A 24413-nucleotide genomic window follows, 5' to 3' on the forward strand; every position below is an offset into this window, starting at 1 on the left:
AAAGAAAGAAATTAAAACTTGTAAATAACACTCTGCCTCAACAAAGCATCTGGAATCTAAATATTTAGTGCTAATCCTATTAAGCATGAATGGATCAGGATGCAAAAAAAAGTCATTTAAAAACACTTACTGGCAATCATTATAGTTTTAGAGTTTCCTCCTAGGCTATCTTTCAGCAGCCAAGTCAACACAGAGTCTCTGTAAGGCACAAATACTTGTTTCTTCTTTGAAAGAGGATTTGTTGCATCCTGAGATAAATCAGCTGTTATGTGAGGATAGAAAAAAAAAAAAAGCAGTTACATACTTTCATTCATTTTCAAACACAGAATACATTCTAGGTCACTATTTCATGGAATCACCATGTGGCTTTGGTTGGAATAGACCTTAAAGATCATCTAGCTTCTAAAACCAGGACTTGTATAAAAGAAAACTGTCAATTACCAAAACGGTATTTAACAATTAACAAATCCAGAACAGCATAAAGCACAGAAACTAGTAACTTACCTAAGGCAGAAATGACATTTCCCAGAGTAACTAGAGATTTGTTAATATTCCCGCCTTCCTTCAATCTAACCCCTGTGGCACCAGTGGCATCAGCTCGCTCACTTCCAGCAAGATCTACCAAATGAATCTTGCTAACAGTCTCACAAGGCATTTCAGAATCAAATTTTGCCTAAAAATAAAATAAAATAAATCTGAAATTATACTGAATCCCGTTTCACTGCCTCTTCCATGTCACTGAATTTTACTAATTCACACCAGTAGAGCACCAGAAGACAGGCACATTAGAGGTGTCACAGAAAGACATTTGATGGTGATTTTTTTTTCTAACTCCCACAGAAGTACTTTTGGAAACTGTAGCATTTGCAACTTCCAAGCCACTTATGCACATGTACTGACAACTGTGAATTGGTATTTACCTGGTGCACTGTGAATATGTGCTGCATTCGTATTAGCAGGCTTTCAGCAATTAACATTTAAAGTTGCAGCTTAAACAGACAGAAACCTACACTCATGTTCTCCTCCCACCTCCAAGTTTAAGGAAGTAGTAATTACAATTTTATTCCATGATTTTTACCTGAGGCTTTTTATCTCAATTTTTATCGACTGATTCAAACTGAACCATTTTGAACTTTCATCCCTGTTACAGTAAAATAGCAATCAGAATCTTTCTCTGTCTGTATGGCATGCTCTTCTACAAGCTTTGTGACAAGCAATTCATCAGTTGCAAACAGGTAGTGCCACGACACTGCACGTGTTGGTTTTGGGGGAAGATGTGCACAGTTCCACCAGAAGACCAAACCACTGCCATGCTGCCTGCTCTTCCAGCTGCCTAGCAGTGGATGCCTAAAAAGAATTTTCCTCAGAACAGTAACAAAGAACAGATGTCATTAGAAAAGGAGTTTACTTCACATTAAAAAAAAATTAAAGAAATTCCTATGCTCTGAAAAAACAAGTCCAATCTCTCCACCATTCCATCAGTAAATCAAGAAATATAAACAGGTTTCTTAAAGTAACAGAGGAAAAGTCAACAAGAAAACACTCAGACATTTCTACTCCATGATTTGGGCCACAAAGATATTTTTCTGTTCTGTTTTTAAATTGATCTAGCCCAAATTTTCAACCAAATTTCCTCAAATTCTATTCAGTGTTATTCTAAATAATCATATTACACTGCTAATTTTAAGGAATGTGATTACTAATAAAAGTATTTCCAATTCCCAAAACACCACTTTCATACTTCCATCTTTCCTCATCAGAAGACAACATACAGGCACTATTTATCTATGCTTGCAGATTTGAGAAGTGTATTTTTTAATTACCACATGGGTTCCTGATCACAGACACATTAATGTAGGGTTGTTTTTTACCTGAGTGAAGTTGATAGTGAAAATGGCATGAGATCTGCTGCTGACATCATTCATTCCAGTTGCAGCTGTGGTTCTATTTATATTTCCCGCATCCATAAGTTCTTCCACATCACCATAATTTTGCACTAAATGTTTAGACAAATCTAAAGAGAGGTAGAGTGTCTCAGTATGCCCATACATGTACTTGATTTCAAGTTACCATTACAACAAAGCACTGCAGCAATTGTGATGTCTATTGCCATGCTTTTTTATTACTCTTAAGAATGGGATCTCATGTGAACAATTGCAAACTTACACATTTACAGTAAATTAAGAGAAAATACACATTCTTACTGAAATATTTAGTGTATAAGTATAATCTCTCAAGAGATAGGAAGTTCCAGTGGTAAAAGATGGATTAAGCCAACTAGATTACTTCATTCCATCTCAAACATTATGGATTTATAAATCATATTCAGTGAATTCTTAAAACCAATTGCAACTCTTAATATTACTTGAAATTTGTTTTACTTTATGGATAAACTGCATTTACATGTAGTAATCTTAGAACTGAGAAAGCAAGTAGAAATAACAAATGAGGCTATTCACCCTTAGTGCTTTTATAGCAAATTAAAGTTCTATTTCCACTATCATCTTTATTAAAAAAAAAAAAAAAACCTAAGCAATTAGATCCAACACTTCAAAATACATGAAGGTAATAAAATATCCTGTGCAAAATGTTTCAAATATTTTACCTTCAACATACGGCCCCTCTTTTGGATGCTCTCGGATTCGTAAATTGTTCGTTTTTGATGACTTCCGCCTGAGAAGATCTCTCACACGTTCATTATAAATTTCCAGATAGCTGAAAGAAAAAGGTCAGAACAGGTCACTGACTGATTGAAGACTGCTGAAGAGAAGGAAATGTATATTAAGACAGCTTGAAAACAAGACGAGATGCCTGGGGAAGCAATTCCAAAGTTGACTTAAGGCAATAATGACTGCTGCATCCTTGTATCGTGAAGAAAAAGGCCAAGAAATCAAAAGGAAGCAGACATTAGCAAGATCAAGAGCACCTAACATCAGACTTAAATAAATGTTAAAATAAGAAAGATGCCTTCTAATAGTAAGAGCATTTTCATCATCGGGTACATAAAGCAAAATACAGAGTTGTTGGATCGAAGTTAGTAGTATTGTACATTTGGACTATGACTGCCAACGAAAATCAATCATAGGACTGAGGCCAAGCATGGAAAGTTATCTTAAAAACAGGCTTTTCTCAGAGATAAGTGAAATAGGGTTGCAGTAACTTAAACAAGTATGATAAAATAGCAAATTACTAGCATGCCAAGACCTACCTGACTTCTGTTCGAAAGGATGCCTCACTCCGTTTTGTTTTTTCACTTATTTTGCTGAATAACCCTTCACAAATCCGAGGTATTAAGCCAGCATCACCCTGCAACAACAACAATTCTTATTCCCAAGGCTACATATGCACATGAAGTACATTTTGAAAAATAAAATCCCAAACCACTTGTTTCACACCCAGAAACAGCAATGGGAGGAATCTAACCCTCTCTTGCCCTTTATTTAACTGTATTCATCTTATCGCTTTAATTCTCAAGTATGTAGAAACACATATCCTAGCTCCAATTCTCTGTTGTGCTATGTGTCACCTCCCTCACTTACTTTCAATATCCCCAGCTACTTAAGGCTGAACTGGCTCTCCAGAGCAACGTAAGAATTGCCTGATTCCTCCATCTATCTCATTTCACTACGGACTTGGCAAACATCTGCAGTGAACATCTTTCCCAACAGCCAAGGCTTTGCCAGCAGCAGAGGGGGGAAGGAGAACAACACAGCTCTGATCCCAGCTGCCATGCTCCCATGGAGAGCTGGCTCCAGCAGGTAGATCACCACCTACCTGCTGAGACCACCACCTCCCTGCCACAAAGGCAGAGGCTACCACTCCTCCAGAGCTGAAATGAGTGAACAAAGGCAGAGAACACGCGTACAGATGAGCTTTGGGCTCAGAGCTGCTAAATCAGAATAGCTTACAAAACAGTCTGTCAGCTACAATTTGCCTCCAGTCTAAAACAGCACAGACTTGGTGCAGTGGACTAATTCTGTGTACTGCCAAGACAAGGAATGATCTTCATTAAAGTTAGTAGCCTTGTAATTAGGAAGAAGGCAAATCAGGACAAACTAGAACAAACATCCAGTGCAAAAACAGCCCACACACTCCAGGCATCTGAGAAAATCTTCCTAGTGGGATTCTAGAGATATCTGGCTGCAGGAAAACACACCTACAGCAGACCCATCTGTACCAGACTCTGGCAAGACAGGCACTGAACAGGCAAAGATTTCTCTTCTGCCCTGCCTCTGTCCCAAAGTCACTCCAGCCTGCTTCCACACTGCTCCCATCTTCCCTCATTCTTCAGCTTCTCCGTTCCAGCAGCCTCTTCCCAGACGCCATCACAGAGCTCCTCACCTTACTTCCTTGGTGCAGACAGCATTCCTACCTGGTTCTTCATCCAGTCTTAATCTTTTTATTTGAAATCACTGTACACCTGCATGTTCTCCCTCATTTCTCCCCCTCCCTAGCTTCCTCCTCCAGGATCTTAATGACAGCCAATATGTCCTTCCTAAGCTGAGCTTCATTCTTCAAAATAATTATCTACTCTCTCTTTCAAGCATATCTAGACCTTCATTTGACTGCACCTTGATTTGCAACAACAAAATCAGAGTAAAATAGCCGTTATGGGAGAAACTTACAAGTTGATAAATAATGGGAGAAACTTACAAGTTGATAAATAATGGGAGAAACTTACAAGTTGATAAATGCTTATTTTGAGTGTTGCCTTTGGGAACTCAGGAGCATTTTTTCCCAACATTTTCCAGGGCCCAGTGTTAGAATTCCTCACCCTCTTTTCTTTTTTTTTTTTTTTGTTATTTAATTTTTTTAAAGAACCCAAAGAAAATGGAAAAAATTTTCTTTCATCTCATGCTTGGAAACAACTGAATAGTTTTAACTACAGTTTAAGGAAAAAAAAAAACATGAAAGATCCATCATAAAGCTTTAGGCAAGCCATTAGTTACTGACACAACTCAGCAATTGCAAAGAGTCTTAAAGTATTAAATATTACTCTAATTGAATAACTTCAACTATGGGAGTATAGTGATGAGAAAGTAAGAAGACTACTCTCCAGTACACTTTGTCACTAAAATGTACATCCTACAGAACGTACATTCTCTATTAGAATCTAAAATTAAACATTTCCTCCCTTTTCATCCCCTACTGCTCCAAAGCAAGATCAAGCACCTCTGATCATCTGTATCTTATATATTTTTTTCAGGGTTATGGAATTTCCCATCATTGAAGATTACAGAACCAAAATAAGTAGTCCACTGCAGAGCTGAATTTTCTCATTAAAAGCTTGTTTTCCTTCTGTGTTATCCAACCAGAAACCTCTTTACTGCAATTTAAACATACTGCTGCTTGCCCAACTACCTTACAGGGGAAAAAAATAATAATTTGCTTCCTTCCTGCAGTAGCCTTTCACATCTTGGAAGATTTCTGTCACTCCACAGTCTTCCATTCTCAGCATATGCAGGTCAGACTTTCCTGACAGAACATATTTAATAGAGCTCTGACCACTTCAGTATCCCTGCTCAACACTCCTAAGTGGTCCACATACTTCTTGAAACAGTTGTGGCACACACTGCTAAAGAAGCAGCCTTCCAGCGTCAAGAACAGCATACATTTAAAGAAAAAGGAGAATAGAATTCATATTTGTTAAGGAGAAGTGGGAAAAGGAAGAAAATTTATTTCCAATTCAAGTTTTCTTACAGCACTGCAGCGTCTCTGACAGAGCCATCAATTCTAAAGCATTTAACTTGAGCTGAGTGTATTTTATACACACACTGTACAAAACCAGATTAAAGTATTTATGTATCATGGCAAGAAGATTAGACCTTTATTATCGAATAGTGTCAAACAAACTTCAGCACCTATTCATTTGCAACGTCTTGATGATTATGGCCATTACATATAGTCATGCAGCCTCATAAAAATGTCACAAATAAATTTCTGAAATAGAAATACATATCTAGGTCATAAGATCTTTTCTGGTTACAAAAGCCTATTTTGCTTACCATACTGAAGCTACTTATTCTTTGACAACTGTAAGAAAAAGATAATTACAGCTAGTTTACACTCCTAAACTCAAGGAGGTGCAAGGTGGCCAATCTTACTGCACTTCCAAAGAGTCATCTAATGAAGGACAAGTGGCAATATTCCCCTTTTTAATGCTGCTGGGAGCAGAAGCATTTTTTCCCAGGGATTAGAGGGGGATTAAACTTATCAAGGTTGCCCTGCAAGCAGAGTTCACCAGTCAGACCTTTGTACTGCTCCCAACAGCTTTGCCAGTGTTTTCTGTCCTTGTCCTTGGGCTATCTGGAAGTAGCTGCAAGAAACTAGTCCTGCTCCTCACTCACAGATTGCCACATGCCCTTCCTACCACACCTGCCCTCTTTTTCAGGGTCTTTGCTGCAGTGCTAAGAAAGCTGGAATCCTTAAAATCAAAGTCAGCATTATCAACTCATAGCAGTGTGTTGAACTCATATTTAGCTACTCGTTCCTGTCCCAACTCCACACTTGATGATAGACTTCTGAACAGGGGTCAAGGATCTGTTTCAACCTTGTAACACCTCAAAAGTGGCCTAAAAATGAGATCTCTTCAGAAAAATAATTGATCATTTATGTACCTAAAATGCATCTTCTTGTTTTGCCTCAAGTCTAACACGAAAAATCAGTGGTAACATTTCAAACGTGGTTCTGTTACACAATGGAAATGATTGCCTTTTGCTCAGTGTAACAGAGCATCCCTTAAAGACTTCTTGCAGTGATAAATATCTACCCATAGAAGAAACAAGAGCTTCTAAAACCTCTCACTACTACTAGAAGTGGTGATTCAAGGGGAATCAACAGCATACAGAGAGGATTGGTGATAGCACTACCAAACATTTTCACATCTTCAATGGACTGCTACGGAATAAAGCCAGACACTTGTAAAATATTACATACCGCATTTCCCATCATGGTGTAGGACTTCCCAGATCCAGTCTGTCCGTATGCAAAAACACAAGCATTATAACCTTCAAAAGCAGATTTGAGCACATCTGTACCAAGATTTTTAAAAACCTAGAACCAAAGAATTTTTTGTTGTTGTCATTCCATTCATTATCATCACCCTTCATTTCCATCCATATCCCCACTGGTCCAAGTAACCCACAGTACAATTTTTCTCTCAGTGAAAATATTAATACAGGTCTCCCAATCCATAAATGAATTTCAGATAAATCTCACAGATGTTTCATATAGTTTGGCTAACACTCCTCTATACATGCGGCTTAAATTAACCAAGGTGTACAAGTCATTATTAACACAGAATGGCACATGCACGTACCTGCACTATAATCTTGCCACTCCTCATGGAGGAGTGCTGAGTAATTCCTTAATCATTGATGCTGAGTTGCAAACCAGACTATCTAATACTTAACTTGATCTTCCCTTGAGCAAAGAAGCTACAGTGTTGTAATCAGTAATATTTTTCTCATAGGGAAAGTACAAGGATCAGCCAAAGCACAATTTCACTTTTTCCTGTCATCTGAGAAGCAGTAACTCAGCACTCTCTCTCCTGAGTACCTGCTACATTGATTTTTCCCTTTCATCCCTTTCTCTATAGCCATTTTTTTTCCTCACCAGCTGGATTAAGCCTTTGTGCATTATTGTTTTGACTGCAGCCTTCCTGAAATTCCCATCTACATTTACCCTGCAGCCTTTTCAGGACCAAGCCATAAGCCTTCCATGGTGCACAGGCTACCATCAACTGCCTTCCTGTGGTCACAAAAAGCATCAATCCCACAGAGCAGTTCTCCCTATGCATCCTCTACTCAAAACAAAAATTCAGATGTCTCTTCCCTCCCACTTCACAATGACTGGGGAGGGGGCTTTCCTCAATACCGGGCTTCATAAGGATGCACTGCACTAATCTCATCCATGCCTATCCAGAAAAAGAGCATGTGTTTCTTGCTGCATAATAAGAAAAAGCCTCCCTCCTGCTTTCTAACCACTTTGATAAAGGTTTCCAGTAGAATCATAGAATCACCAAGGTTGAAAAAGACCTCCAAGATCATCCAGTCCAACCCGTCCACCTACCACCAATATTTCTCACTAAACCTTAGTGCTTTAGTGCAACATCCACACGTTCCCTGAACACCTCCAGGGTCGATGACTCAACCACCTCCCTGGGCAGCCTATTTCAGCATCTGGCCATTCATTAGGAGAAGTTTTTCCTAAAGCCCAATCTGAATCTCCCCTGGTACAACTTGAGGCCGTAATTCAAGGCCAGTAGCTGTCTTCTTTCTCATCCTTCCTGACAATTTTAAATGCCATTATCTGCTCAGCTTTATGTATTTTCCCTGTTAAGAATTAGTGTGTACCTTGCTCAACAACTTGGTCAGTACAATAGGTAGCCAGTTACAGACAGCAAGGTCTGAACACAGAGTTAATGCACAGGTTAGAAGAAAATACAACATTAGGATTTAATTTCTCCAGGAGAAATGACTGCAATAGTGTTTTTTCACAAAAGGTCAGTAAGCTCATCAAAATTCTATTTGTTCCTCTCCTGTGAATGCAAACCAAGTGGCTTGATGGCAGATCGCCACTCTCACTCTAATTTTTGAATACTAACACCTATTTTACATCTACAAGGCATATTAATGGAGCATGTAATATTAGACAGACTTTCATGTGCTATTTCTCTGCCATTCAAATGGAAAAACACAGCAGTCACGAACAATGCACACCACCAACAATCAAGATCAATTTTATTCCATGGCAAAACGAACGTGAGCAAAGGCGCCCTTCTTCTATGCCACTGGTGCAGTAAACCAGAAACTCTGCAGCAACTCGATAAGAGCTTAACTACAAAACCTTCCAATTAAATGTGGAATGAATCAAACAGCCAAAACAATAGCTTGTGTAGTTTTTGTTTTAAAAAGAATGCACTCCCACTGTTCAAAAATTCCTTTTGTTTTCACACATTATAATTACCAGGCTCAATACAGGGATGACAACTTCTCTGAGACTGAGTTGTTCTTGCTGGCAAGGAGGCAGAGTCTGGCATCATGAGACACATTGTAACAGCAGAATATTGAACATGGACATCAAGGCTGTGCTGAGGATTTATTTTAGCATCCTACTACGATGTACCATAAAGCTCACAGACTTTAAAATAACCATTGCTCAAGGCTGCTGCAACCATCCCTACTGAAGGTATACTTTTCCATAAGTTACTAAACTTTCCACTAAAAACTTGAGTTCTATTCACTGTATTCAAATATGCTTCTCAAATGTCCAGCAGTGCTAAAGCACTTAAGGCACTTCTACATCAATTTCAGGCAAATGTATACTTCCTGATATTTCAGAGAGCACAGCAAAAACTGTGTTACTTAAAAGAACATCAATAATGATTTATAAAGGTTAAGAATGTGTTCAGATGTTCAGATTATGAACTACTGACTTTATAACTTCAAAAAATAAAGAAGATTCTGGAAAATAAGATCATCTCATGCTTATGCTATTGTTTGAAGAGAATAAATTCCTAATCAAACAGTTTAGTCATCATTCTTTTAAATTGGCTTCAACTTTGTCTCTTCTTCTTCATTCTATTCTTAGGCTTTTTAGGATTATCCACTGTATGGGAACTGCCGAATCACGGCCTGAACCACTGATCGGTCACCTGAGGTGAGCACCGAGTCAGCCATGGGGCCACAGGTGGAGGTGATATACCTGTGTGATTGGAAGGGGTGGAGCCTGGCTCCACCTCTCCCAAACCCCATTTAAGGGGTGAGCTGACCACCACCAGGAAAGGATCTCTTCTTGGAGATCCCTCCTACGTGGAGTCTACTGTGACCCTTTGTCATCTTTAAGGTGAGCCATCTTCCTTTTCGTATTATTTGTGTACCATCTACATATAGACCTATTCAAATATACCATCATCTATACTATTTTTTGAGTATCATCTTTGAGATTACTCACGTTACACTATACCACACCACTATCCTTGACTTTGGGAATTATAGAACAGATGGGACTTACATGAAAAAGGTATGCAGTCACCTGACTTACAGTATACTCAGCAGCAAACCCTTGCACTACTTCAAGGGGAAAGAAAGACTCTGATTTTTGAGCTTATATTCCCTAAATTCCACAAGCCAAAAAAGAAGAAAACAATGACCAAACACTAGAAGTTCACTCAATAAATTCATTTGGGAATGTGAAATAGTGAAGAGGATCCATATGCATGTGAAATGCAGGGGCAGGGAGGACCAACCTGTTCTTCTAAACTGTGCATATTGTTCAAAGTCAAATTTTCTATTCTGAATGTGCAGGAAGAAAGGCATTTTTGTCCTTTCCCAAGCTGAATACTCAAGGGATCGGAAGGAAGAATCTATGACAAGCAGGTCCTTCTTCAATTTGTACCAAATCTTTTTGACAAGAGAAAAACAAACTAACACTTCAGCTAGCAAAACAAGTTTCTGTCTAACTGAATTAAAGATACATGTTGGCTTCTCAAAAGTGATTTTTCTCAAAAAGCTTTTTCAAAACAAATCTAATGCCTCCTTTCACAAAACAGCTCAGAGAAGCCGTCTAGCTTGACCTCACAAGACAAATCAGACAGGAGAAGGCATATGCCCTGCTGTATTAGAAAACACAGCCTTTAACAATGTTAAGTACGTTTAAAAAAAAAAAAGCAATAAATAAATAAAAGAAAGTATAAGAAAACATTCAAGTTCCCAGGCATCTAAGGGGTTAAGTTACAAGGGAAGCACCTCCTGCAGAAGGAAGCTTCAATAATGCTCTCACCACAAAGACAGGATGAGGGGGAGAGAGGGGGAGGGGAAAGGAAAGCAACCTCTTATTAACATGTAGAAATCCTACCGTTTCTTGACAAACAAAGCTGGGACTTTTACTGTCTGCTGAGAAATAGGAAAAATCATAGGTAAAAGTCTTCGTTCTTTCTCTTCCCGTATCACCAGTACCACCCTCTGGTATCTATAAAAGAAAAGAAAATGAACTGGTACAATACATGCTGATGACATAATTAAAAACATTTTTTAACAACTGAACCAATTGTAAATTCAACTTCAGGCTACACACTAAGACATTTAAGATTGAGGTTAGCCTATTATTCTAACAAGAGTGGAAAAAACGTACGTGCCCCAGAAGTAAGGAGAGTCACATTACAGGACAGCAGGAATTCTTCGGATTTTAGCTTACTGCCCCTAACAGTATATTCTTGTCACAATTCTCATGCTTAGTCAGATTATACTAAGGGATCATCCTATACTTACAGTTAATAGGAGCCAGAGACCTTTGCACTGTGCTCAGTATTTCAGTGCAGAGCCTTCATTAGAATGGCACTGCAGAGCTGTTGCTTATGCTACCATCTTCTCAAATGTGACAGTTAGCAATGCACTTCAGCAATAACCACTGCCATCCGAATCCATCTGTCTCAGCAAACTACAATGAAACTCCCTTTCGTACATTTATCACTGGAAACTATCTTGAAAAAAATCTATTTGCTTTGCATGATTTCTCTTGGCAAGAGAAATGTTAAAATATAAAATCAAAATATTATAGCAAGTGGTGGGTACTTTGCATTTAGTTAGTTTACAAGGCCATTCCAGTAGACTGCTACTGGATAGTAGTAGTTAATAGTTAATAGTTGATAAACTGAAGGTTTAATAGCTACTGGGCATGTACTTCTACTGTGGGCTTTCATCTTTCAGCTAAGTAACACTCAAAGCAATAAACGTAAGAGACACAGCCTACAGACTGGTTATCAAAAAGCTGCAGTACAGTAAGCCATACTTCGACCCCTAAGGATTACTTCAAAATTCAAACACTAAGGGTGTTCTCCATAGTGCAGTGAGCACCACTGTTTTGTCCTGTCATACATTGGCAGCTAGTCAGTCAGTATTTCCTTCAAATTGTTTACTCACCTTCAAGTTTGTGATTGTTGTTTTATTTTTCTCCATTGAAATAATAAACTTAGCATTGAGATCTTTCTCCCTGAAAATATAAGCAAAGCTTGAGTAAGTTAAATAAAATGTATCATGATCATCCACAGTCACATTTTCATTCAATACGTTACTTGCCACAGTCAATTAATCAAGTAAATCCATTCTTAATTGCTGTGACCAATGTTTATTTATTGCTATGGGATATATTGCAAGTAGTTGGGCTTGCTTCCAAATCCAGATCCTTTCATCCTGAAGCAGAGAGGCAGCTTGGGGAAAACTGCTTCAGAAGTCTGACTCAGCAAATCAACTTAGTGGTTGGTTCTTGATTTGAAGGAATCTGATCCAAAGCCCACTGAAGTCAATTACATGGCTCTGAAGAGTTTCAAAACTGAATGCTGTAAGATGAAACCCAGTTGTTACCACCACCCTACTACTAGCAGCACCTATCCATCCATATGGCCTAGGTAGCAGGGACTCAGCCTCACACCTACAATACACTCGTGTTTTAAGCTCACACAGAAGCAGTGCACCCAAGGTATTTCTGAAACGCAATGCCTGGCAGCACAGTTGAGAGGCTCAGCTACCAAGGGTTTGTTGCACAGGATTGCTGCCTCCCAGAACTCAGTGATCTCAGGAAGAAACAGTCCATTTCCACAGCAGTACTGTCATGCATGAGTATGTGTGTCACAAGTGTTTCTTTTCAAAAGCATCATAAGAAATGTCAGCTCAGCATCTAACACCTGCACATCTCAACTTGCTTGCTAGAGATGGGATTTTCTCATACCTAACCACTGAAGTAGCACAGGCTGCACTTGGCTGATAACCTTGAGCATATCTCCTGCACACACAGAGAGAAAGAACAGAAAAAGTGAAAGACCTCGATGTAGCATGCAAAACCTGTCTCTCCAAATGCTAACAGACACTCCTGATCCAACACCAGCTGCTACATCACTTGACAAACCCATAGGGCTGACTGGTACAAAAGGGAACAGAGGGCTTTAAAGCATTGAGGTGAGTTTTACCATACTGCACAGTACCTCAGAAATCACTGGATACACGCTTACACCAAATCAAATGAAAATGAAAGAGGCATTTCTTTATATTGGAAAGAGAACAGAGCTGAAGCTTTTTATTGTGACATTTTCCTTGTCATCAGACCACCTGATGCTCCTACATCCATCAGATGACTGCAAAGTCACCCTGTACCCACAAACAGTTTTCCAGCACAAATTATAAAGAAAAGAAAAAGCTATTTTAAAATCTAGATTCATGAATAAAGATTAAGCAGATAAAAGTGCTTACTTAAATATCAACACATTAAGTTATTTTCTAAGCTAATAAAATATATAATTGTAATAATTGCAGGTGTAATTATATAAGTGAATTTAGATCTACCATAGAAAAAACATCCAAGGCATGCCTTTAGTGATGCCTTAGTCATTTCCGCATCAACCTCAGTACCTTTTACCAAGTCTACAGTAAAAAGACTCAAACACAGCCATTAATGGGTAACAGGGAAAGGAGCTTCCAATGGTACTTCTAACAGGAAACAGCCTTCATTACAGCAGCAATGCAGCCTGTGCACAGCTACCACTCACCCCACCTCCTGAACAGTCTCTACTAGTCACTAATTACTCAGAGAAGGTGCAATGAGCAACTTAGCCTAACTGAATTGTCCAGACGATGAAAATGCTTCAAATAACTATGTAAGCACCTTTCTGTAGGAAGTTTGGAAGAACTCCATGTGGGAAATAGTTTGTGCCCTTTCTTTCTGCCCAAGCAGAAAGCAGGAACAGTACAGAACAGGAATACTCTGATCAGAATCAATGGGGCAATCTGAAAGAAGAGGGAAGAACTGACAGGAGAAAGCATTAAAGTCAGAGAGTACTGCTTCACTTTCATATCAGACAGATGAGTAGTTTATTGTACACATAAAGAGCCTGAGAGGATCCCATAAAAAAAAAAAACAATTGCTTGCACAACGGCAGACATTTCCAGGCAATTATTTTATGCAGTTCAGGAGGGAACTGAACTCTCTTCACAAAGTTGTGGCTGCAAGTTCCACCACCATTAAAGGTATGAACTGCAAGCAGCTGTACTTCAATTCAAGACACCCTCCCAAAAGCACCCAGGGCTGGAAGACCCAAACTGCAGCCAGCTTAGTCAAGAGATGCCAGCCACAAAGCAAAAATGCTGCCCCACAAACTGCACCCTCTCCTTTATGAGGCCATGACAAGGGGCCAGCTGCCAAAACCAGCTCACAATTAATGCTTTGACAATTTAAGACAACTCAATCACCCTGAAGCCCCATCTGCTCAGGCATGTTGTTTCATGCACCACGTGGACTTCCAGGATCAGAAGGGAATGAAATTCATAACCCATGACCCCTTGGCCCTCAACCAAGCTGCAATGTGATCAAGCAGGCAAGGTCCTTGGCATAAATACCAGGAAATTCAACAGCCCAGTGTTACTACGGCCACTGTGCTACTTGCTAAATTCAGCCAGTCATCTAACTACTAAGGGAGAGAATGGGGAAAACAAGCAAACAAACAAAAAAACTACTTGAAATAATATCGCTATTTTATATAAACAGTATCAATATCAGTACCAAGATGTGCTTTAAAGAGCTTGCATGCTTATCTCATAATGGGATAATCTGATAAACAGTTCCCTTGTACTAAGGAGAAATTAATAAACTTCACCCAAGGGGATGCAAGTAACAACTGCCTCAACTCAAGGTGATTCTGCAGTAGTTTCATGGAAGAATCACAGAATATCCCGAGCAAGGAGCCCACAAAGATCATAAAGTTCAACTGGCAGCAAACAGAACTGTCTCAAAATCAAACCATATGTCTGAGAGCACTGACCAAACCCTTCTTGAAAAGAAGACATAATGTAGATACTTATTGTCAGAGCAGTGAGATGAGAAGTTTTGCACCTCTGTGTGTATCTAGTCCAAGTATCTCCACATTTCAAGGCAACTTTCAGTGACCTACATGCTTTACGTCATTTATCTCAGCCTCCACGAGACTTTTTGAAGATCCTGTCATGGTAAGAAAGGAGTGTGATGTGGAAAAGCACTGATACCTAAAATGTAAATGAAGAAAGGAAGTGCTCTATTACAAAGAAACAAAACGTGTTTAGTCTTCTTCCAAGTTCATCTTTAAGGTCCTTCAGTGGAAGTTTTTATTAGTCTGTTCTGTATTATTTGGACATTAGAGCACTTATTACAGCTTATCTCATCAGAAAATCATGATATTGATACTGCACTCATCTGTTGTGGTTACCATAACATCTGTCAGACATGACTCTGAGGAAAAGAACAGAAGGAAATTCAATTCATTTCAGCCAGGGGGTGAACAGGTTAGAAAAGACACAGAACCAGAAGCGCCATTGATTTCTCCAAATACAGAGTTTCCTTCTGAAACTCACCACAGCACGCCTCCATTTCTGTATGGACAAGGACACAGGTACTCCCCAAACTGCTGCTGAGCATCTCTGTGACACAATGAAAAGAGGCCAGAAAGAAACTTGGAAACACACAGTAGACATCTAAGGACTACCTGTTGGAAAAGGCTTTACTGAAGAGCAGATGTGAGATTTTGTTTTTCACGCGCCAGAAAACACAGTCTGAGCACTCGTTAAAGCAACTCAACCACGGTCAATGGCTTTTCTTTTCAGCTAAATGCTTGCTTTTTATATTCACACCTTGGGCACAATGTTACGGATTTCCTGCTTTATCACTCTGCTCACTATGCAGGTGTACTCCTGGGGTCACCACGTGAAAGCATGAGGGCTGCTCAATGACCAAGAGAATACAAGGTAGATTTAACTAAAAAACACAGTGTGTCATAAAAAGAACTTGGCTTTTTCCTGTCTGCTTGGTAACACTAACTGTACTTTGTTTGCCCTCGTGTCTCATTGAATTACACAGACCAAAAGTGCTTCCCTTCGAGTGGCTCCTGAAACAGAAACATTCGATTCAACTATATGCTTTAAAATGTCAAACCCAAACCCTCACTACACAAGGATGGTTCTGTTCCTTCCTCAAACCACAAGAGAAGTTGGCAGTATTTAAAACATCACGAAATTCCTAATTTTCTTTCTGCTCCCTAGAGCTTTCTGTTATTAACTTCTTCAGAGCTTACTGAAACATCCTTACAAGGTGCATCTTTGAAAGGCAATTCATTTTTTTTTAAACATAAGTTCACATTAAATATAAATAAAACTGAGTCATAGACAAAACACCTTCACTGTTACTTTGATTAAAGACATCTTTCCCTTAAACACCAATTTTAAAAGTCTCAGTGCGTTCGCAGAGAATTCAAATCTGAGCAGGTCAGTTAATCTGATTCAATCCCAAGATTTGGGGAAAGAAGAAACAGCATCACTGCAATTGTGGCTCTGGAAAAGGAAGACATAAGTTCATAAGTTCATAAGGTTGGAAAGGACCTATAAGATCATCTAGTCCAACCATCCTCCTATCACTATCTCTACCCAACTACTAAATTAAGTCCTTTAGCACCTCATCTAAACGCTTCTTGAACAGCGCTAGGGATGGTGCCTCAACCACCTCCCTAGGCAGGCCATTCCAGTGCCTGACCACTCTTTCAGAAAAGAAATGCTTCCTCAGGTCTAATCTAAATCTTCCCCGGTGCAACTTGTGGCCATTCCCTCTCGTCCTGTCATTACTTATCAGGGAGAAGAGGCCTACCCCCTCCTCACCACAACCCCCCTTCAGGAAGTGGTAGAGTGCAATAAGGTCATGGTACACATCTGAGGCTTCAAGAGATCAGTCATATCATGATGCCCATTTGTTGTGCTACCAATGTACAGTGTGCACTGCTGGCTTAAAGTGATAGGCTCACTCCCTTCTTTAGGCAGTTGACAAGCTCCCTTAGGGCTTAGCAAACTATGCAAATCATTAAATGAGAGTTCTCCTCACTCCAAATGTTGTCTCACAAAGCAGGTGAAGCCAGAATAATAAACAGTGTCAGAGAACAAGGAACCAGGGAAAATACCACACATCTCACAAAACAGAACCAGTCCCTTAGTTTATAGACCAGTACACACATATCACTCCTTACATGAAGGACAGCACAGATTAAATGCGATTAGTCATAACAATAAATTTCACCAACAATTCTGAAAGGCAGTGGTTTAATCTCCAGCAGCACAGCTCTCCTGGAAAATGAACACACGGTGTCCTTGCGCTCTTATGTCAAATGATAGCTAGCTTTTCTTGGGACATCATGCACGCTTGTGGTAGAACAGTCTGGTCACCCCATTAAATCATGTACCTGACCTGCTTTTCAACCGCATTACAGTTGGAACTGATCTCCCACCAACTCAGGCCTAGTCAGTATCCACACAAGAACATTTTGAATCATTAAGAACAGCTAGTTTAAAAAAGAAAAAAAGTTACTGCACCCACACATCTGAGGTCAATGATCACATAATAACCTGAGTGATATTTAAGTAAGCTATCCTGCTGGCTACTTCTCTGGTTTTCCCATGTGGATGGAGTGCTAGACCAGGCTCAGCAATGGCTGTACTCGCCCAAAGTCCTGCATAGCTCTGAAAGTTCTGCACCAAGCTCATTTGAATGAGATCCTGAAATTGTCATAATTATTATGAAGGTTTCTCTAGGACTCATAGTCTGCATTGCATTTTGCTTTTAATACCCTGTTTTTTCTGATTAGTTCTGCTGTTACTCCTCCTATTCCAAGTCATAAAGACAGCATCAGCTTAACCTCTTACAAAAAACAAGCTTCATTCAAAGAAATCCCTGCACTGGCTGCCCTTGGCTTTTGGGGAAAGGGGTCCTCTAACTAGAAATTTCTATGTAAAATCTGTTCCTGACCTCAGCCACCTATTAGCCTCTCAGGTAACCCACAGCGATGCTCTTCCCTTAACTGAGATGCACACAAGCGATCCGGGTTGAGCAACAAGTGACTTCAGTTATCTAAACACAAGCATCTCTCAAACATAAGCAAACAGAAACATACTGGTATGCTCCGTGTTCCTGTATCTGACTATGTTGCTCCATATTTACAATACAAACCCTTTGGAGTGTATTCATAAAGCCAATATTTGAAGTATCTGAGTGTTCAACAATAAGAACTTTAGTCCATCAGCAATTAAGACAGTATTGCCTTGTATGCTCTCCTGTTAGATAACTCCAATAATCCCTCCCTCAGCAAATAACCCTGGCTTTGCATCTGTAGCTGCTATGAGAGAGAGGACTTTGCTCTTCAGTTCAGCCTGCTGTTCTCCCCAGCAAAACCTGCCTGCAGACTCAGACTTCTCAGACTCTTCCAGACCAAGAGCTCAGGTTAAAAGAGCTGAGCACTAATCCCATTAATTTCAAAACAGGCCTCCATTTCAAATAAACAAAGCCTAAGAAACCAACCAATTCACCTTTCTCCTTTTTATTGTCAAGAAAGTTACAGTACAGAGACTCACTGCCCTTCTCTCCTCATCTCATGGAGCTCTCAACAAAAAGCAGAGCCAGAAAATATGGTATTCTTTGCCAAAATATGATATAACACAGATGTAACCTGATAATGCCTTTGGTAATACTGAAATACACAAACAAGGAAATGCTATTCTAAAACCAGTTCAAAACACCTAAGATCATAAAGATTTGGAGGCTCAGATTGTAAATGAGGGCAGCTTAACCACGATGCTGCAAGTGCCCACGCTGCTGTGCTCCAGCCACATCAGCAGTGGGAGGTTTCTGTCCTTCAGTGCTATGGAAGGCAACAGAAGAAACAGGGCAGAGATTGTGAAAAATCCCACAGGCTTGGAAAACTTGGAAGCATTTGTATTAAAGCATTGAGAAGGTCAGAAAAATGAGCCCAAGGAAACAGAAGCTCTGCGTGGGCTTCCTGTTCTCTGGTGGGTCATGCAAGATAAGGTGCCAGGCATTAACTCTTCACTGATGGAATCACAGTGCTCAAACACTCAGAGCTCCTTCCACAGCAGTCAGGTCACCTCCAGTTCTGCCACTCACTGAAGTGAGGATAAAGGTCTGCATGTGGGATTCGCCCTCCCTGAAACATCTTGCTTTGGCCATGAAAATGGCAACACCCAGTTTGAGAGACTGCATACACAGTTTTGGTTTGGTCCTGTGCATAAAGTCATGCAAAAAACTCCACAAAGGAAGTCAGAAGCAGAACAGCAAACACCGGAGCTACTTAAGTCACCCAGTTCTCATCTCACCTTCCTTATTCACACCAGACCACATCCTGTAATGGCTTTCTTCAAAGGAATGGGCTCTTCCCAGCTGCCTGGGCTTTCATTCCCCATGGGAGACTGGCACCTAAACTATCACATTAGCAGCAATTCCTTAGATACAGTTTAAGTTCATGCATTATTAGCTTCATTCCATTATTCCCAAGATACTGTGAAGGAGCCATAACTAAATATTTAATTCTCCTTTTCAATATTTAAGCCTAGATTTGCATCTCGTAATCTATTCCAGCAGTCAGAACATAAAGTACACATTTAGCTTAATATTGTTTGAATCGATGGTTCCAGTCACGTCTGTTGATTTTCCCCATGCATAATTCAGATAATGAGGTTCCAGAAACTGAACTTAAAAAGGTACCGACACGGGGGCTCGCTGGGGGAAGCACAGAAGGCAGCTTCTGTTTGGCTGTGTGATGTATTTGCGAGCAGGAGCCGAGCTGTGATCACACCACACTCATAAGCTCTAATTCATCTCTTCTAAGCTGAAAAACTTCAAAGATTAACCACAGACAAAAAAGGCATGGAAATAAAAGAGGAAAACAAGTGACAAGCCACTGATGTTCAAAAACCATGCACTTTAATATAGGTGAGAAGTTTTGAAGGAACAACACCAGAGAGCACTGGCATTCTTTTCTGCTTGAACACAAAAGCTTCAGCTTGCTTCAGCACTGGTGTCGTTTTCTATTGTGGAAAAGTCTTATGAGAGTCCAACTAGTTTTTCTAGAATATCTTGACCTGTGGCATCCCAGTTCCCAGCCAACAATCATCCCTGGTGTTCACTTCTCTCTTTGGCACTAACTTCTCACGTTAGCTAAGGCTGTAGCCTCATCAAACCCACTCCTTCATGCAATCATCCAATACCACATTTTACCACCTCTGAAACATCACTCACCCACTTGTTATTTAAATTACTGAAGAGAGCTCTTCTGTTTTACACTTGCAAAGTTCTCAGCATACTATGAAGATAACTTTGGTATTCATTTCTGCACTCATGGCCTCTGCTGCTTCTATTCATACCCAGTCAGGGATGGACTCCGTATCATAGAAGCCTAGAACGGCTTGGGTTGGAAGGGACCCCAGGGATCACCAAGTTCCAGGAAGCACTCTACCACAGGCAGGGCCACCAACCTCCAGATCTGGTACTGGACCAGGTATCTAATATTTATTTGCCTTATGCAAGAAAACACTGAAAATACAACCATACTGCATTCTACTGCTTTGCTCATAAGAATTCTGTCACCTCATTCTTGCCTCTGATAACCCAGACTTCTCTGTAAGCCCACTATGCACTGCTGTGGTCTCTACTTCATCTGCTTCAACAGTAAGTTCTCCAGCCTTTCCTCATCTTCCCCATGGTTTCTTTGCAGTCTTCTAACACACCTTACTGCATCCCTTCCTCAGATGTGACTCCTTTACACAACACCTGAAAGGGCTCACAATACACAGCACCTCTGTTTCCCAACTCACACGGGTATCAAAACATTCCAAAAGTGAAGACAGCAGTAACAGTCCCAAACTACCATCATGAAGGCCTCTATCATCTTTGATGGCATTCTTACATAATTACAGATATTTGTGTACTCTTCAGGAATTGCTAGATGGCATCACCTTCTCACCATGTTAACTTTATGTAGGAAGCTGGCCACACCCACCAAGAATCGTCATGTCATTGCCAGCCATAACCATCTGCTAATTGCATCTTCATTTAGGTCAGTTAAAGGGTAGTGATTAAGGACAGATGATGTGTACACTGTAATGCTGATGCTCATTTCCCCCTTTCTCCCATTTCAACTTCGAAAACTTGTGTGTGATCACTTTGTACAACAAAGCATTTTTTCCTGGTTGCATCTCTCGAAAAGAAGAAATAACAAACTGAAAATAAAAACATCTATTCACATACCACAAAAGATCAAGACACACACATTTTGTCAGAGTGCTCCACCTTCTGCATCTCAACTCAAACAAACATAGATAGCTAAGAAGTTTCATACATCCCATCATCTCCTGCGTGTATCACATCAGGAATGGAAATGAAGGTTTCAGCTAGCCCTTCACTGTTTGTCATGGCAGCAACTAAAAACACTCCAGTCACATGTCTTGTGTAAAACGAAGGAGCTTATTTTATATTTTGCATTGCTTGATTAATTTGAGCTGTTGAAAACTCTGCTATGGATACTAAGGCATGGATTGTGCAAGTAGTTATTTTTAAAAGACAGCGTAACATTGGTCTTCAACTTCTCAAGGTACTGATAAAGACTGAAAATGAGAAGAGCAGTTGATAAGCACACAGGAAAAAGAATTTACAGCGGGGAAACACATATTCTGATGCAAGCTGCATCTTCTGCAGGCACAGACTGCGTATGGCCCTCCCCTAGAACATCCAACTAATTACATTCAATAACCAAATGGAATACAATGAATACAAATACAAGAAACAGAAGAAAAAGGTTCAAAAACCACAAAGATGTTGTGTTCTTCTATTACTCTTCAAATTAAAATCAAATACAGATACCAGGGTAGGAAATTGAGGAGGAAAAATAAATAGAAGGATCAACTGCATTCTTCCTGATGTTGTTTTCTTTACTAAATATTAAAATGTCTTCTCTTAGAATATTCTAGATGACTTTATTTAATTGGGTGGAGAGGGGAGTAAGGAGATGAAGATGGTTCTCCTGAATACTAATTTGATCTTCACTTCCATGCAAAGAAAAATTGATGAAAAATGGAATTAAGAAGAGATTATCTCCCTCATTCTTCTTAAAGGACTCTGAACAGCTGGATAAAGCAACACATTTATATGAACCGTGCAGATACAGCACATAACAAGAGCTAGAATTAGGGTCGACTTCACAGGACCCCAAGGCCTCAGCCATCCAACAGACAGCAGCCCATTGAAGGCTGCCCAGTACACCAGCAGCAAGGTGCCTTGAAGCCTATCACACCTCCCTAAAACCTCATCATTTTGTCCAGCTAATGGCCACTCTGACAGGACCTTGACAAGAAACTTTGAGAGAAAATGTATGGGATCCTCCAGTCAGGCTCTCCATGTTATAAGTCAACAACTGAAAGTTTCTAATACCTGTTTTAGAAAATGAATCTTTTAAGACCAAAATTTACGAGAGCCAAAACCACCTACATTCAGCTCCATGCAAATTTCTGCTCTATGAAGCACACCTGCTCTTCTGCCAGCTGACAGGTTTTTAGCCATTTTACACAACTGTTAAATATTAGGACAAATGTCATTGCAATTTTGCATTGAATTAAGGAAAGCAGAGAGTAAATGAAGACTTGCTATGTAACTGAACCTTCAAAGCTCACACTCACAACTGTGACAAAGTAGTGACTGTAAAGTCACTAGACATCATTTTTTTTACATTATCTAGAGATTATACATATGCTGGTGCAGCCTCTGCACAATGGCTTTGGGATGTTAATTGTTTTTAGAAGGATAGTCAAGGGCTTTCACAATAGCACTGATATGAACAAACTCCTTCCAGGTCAAGCCACAAAAAGAGAACAGCAAAACAAAGTCACAGCAGCAGCATTGGAGATGAAGGGGGGGGAGGGAAGAAACACTGAAATCAAAACCAAAGCCTGTCAACTAAGCAATGGCACAGCACACAATCTGAAAACAACCCCTCCCTGTCACACGATTCATTCCAAGACCCGTGTTCATGGCTTGTTACACCACCAGCAGTACTATTACACCATCCAGTGCAACTGCTTCGTAATGCAGGAGTTTCCCAATAACTATTCATTAGCACTCTTTTCTCTAATTAAAAATGACTCACAAAATACGTTGCACTGTGTGACTAAGCTCAGAACAAACCAAAGCACGTTTACAGGCACACATGAAATTTAATTTCACTCTACAGTATCACATTAAATACTCTGCCAATGAGCACTGTAGATTGAACGCCCAACTGGGAAGTTCCTCTGAGCTCATAAAAAGGCCCTATGCCTACAGAGCTCACAGTGACATCCCATAAAACACAGATAAAAGAAGATAGACAGAAGGGTGTGAGAAAAATAAAAGACTACTGGCCCTTATGATTTGCAATACCTGCACTACTACGGAAGAAGGAACACAGGGATCCTCAGCTTCACGTGATCAAGCTGCGGATGCCCCTGTTCACTGCAAGGGAGATGGACTAGGTGACCTGTAACTAGGTGACTTCCACCTGCAGTTTCAGCTGTTTGCACCACCTGCCGTATGCCGTCCCTTTACTCCACCTCTGAGCACATCGCAGCTCCAGCACACAAACCCCTCCGTACTTTGCCAACACTTTTAAGTCCTGCTCTGAAAGGAAAGGCGAAACGCAAACACCAAGGTTGGAAAAAAACTCCGTCCGCCCGCCCACCAGCACTTCCCACCATTAGAAACGCAGTGGGGCGGGCAGGGAAGCCCCACAGCGCAGCAGCCGACCTCGGGCCGATCCGAGCGGCCCCTCCTCCCGCCCGAGCTCTCTTCTCCCCCCGCAGACATCGGGGACCTCCCGCCCCGCAGCGCCCCAACCGAAGTTCGGCCCGCGGCGCTCCCGGCACTCACCGGCGGTTCATGGGCCGCACCCGCACGGCCACCTTCACCGAGGCCATAGTGCGGAGCCCAGCCTAAGCCATGGCGCTGCGGCGACCCGCCCCGGCCGCTATGGGGGCAGCGCAGGGACAAACAACAGCACTGCCCGGCACGGCTCCTGCCCCGCCCCCGAGTGGCTGTGTTTTCGTGCCGGGCCGGGCCGTGCCGTGCGGCTGCGTCGCTCTTGGAGGTGCCTGAGATAGGCGTCTGCGCAGGCAGCGATAGCAGCGGGTTGATGCCGCCGTGCAAATCTATCTTCTGCGTTATCTGTGGCTATCTGTGTTTTATCTAGATAGATATCTGCAATATCTGTATGTCATAAACGCTCAGAGTCCAATCGGAGTTTTTGGAATATTTTATTACAATCAAAAGGTGAAAAGCAATAAGCAAGCAACGCTGGGTGTGCCGGGGAGTCTCGCTGCACCAACGACACACACCAAAGACAGAAAGAATACCTATTTAAAGGTATAGTTCATACATATTCCTCACATTCCAAACTCTGGTTTATAGAGAGGATTACGCTTAAGGGTCGATTTTGCTGTAAATCTTCAAACCTTGAAGGGGGAGAGCCCCTCACTAGTGTTTTGTTAGGAGGGACATCTATTTTGGGGGAACAGGATGTCTGTCCTGTTTTCTTATCG

At 40.7% G+C, this 24413-nt stretch overlaps 1 protein-coding gene across 5 annotated transcripts in view; it reads right to left on the minus strand.

Moving 5' to 3' along the window:
- KIF16B (kinesin family member 16B) overlaps positions 1–23833 on the minus strand; it is a 134125-nt gene extending 110292 nt beyond the window's left edge. For all 5 annotated transcript variants that reach the window (XM_065739534.1, XM_065739533.1, XM_065739535.1 and 2 more), the window contains exons 1-9: positions 23746–23833; positions 11922–11991; positions 10858–10971; positions 6937–7053; positions 3209–3306; positions 2606–2715; positions 1872–2014; positions 505–673; positions 131–262 (exon numbers count right to left, since the gene is read on the minus strand). In XM_065739534.1, the coding sequence (XP_065595606.1) occupies positions 131–262; positions 505–673; positions 1872–2014; positions 2606–2715; positions 3209–3306; positions 6937–7053; positions 10858–10971; positions 11922–11991; positions 23746–23792 (1000 nt within the window). In that variant the 5' untranslated portion in view covers positions 23793–23833. The remainder of the gene's footprint in view (positions 1–130; positions 263–504; positions 674–1871; positions 2015–2605; positions 2716–3208; positions 3307–6936; positions 7054–10857; positions 10972–11921; positions 11992–23745) is intronic.
- Between the last annotated feature and the right edge of the window lie 580 nt (positions 23834–24413).

This window comes from Cyrtonyx montezumae, unplaced genomic scaffold, assembly GCF_038088225.1.
Source record: "Cyrtonyx montezumae isolate F1298 unplaced genomic scaffold, pur_monq_1.0 scaffold_24, whole genome shotgun sequence".
Classification (NCBI taxonomy): domain Eukaryota; kingdom Metazoa; phylum Chordata; class Aves; order Galliformes; family Odontophoridae; genus Cyrtonyx; species Cyrtonyx montezumae.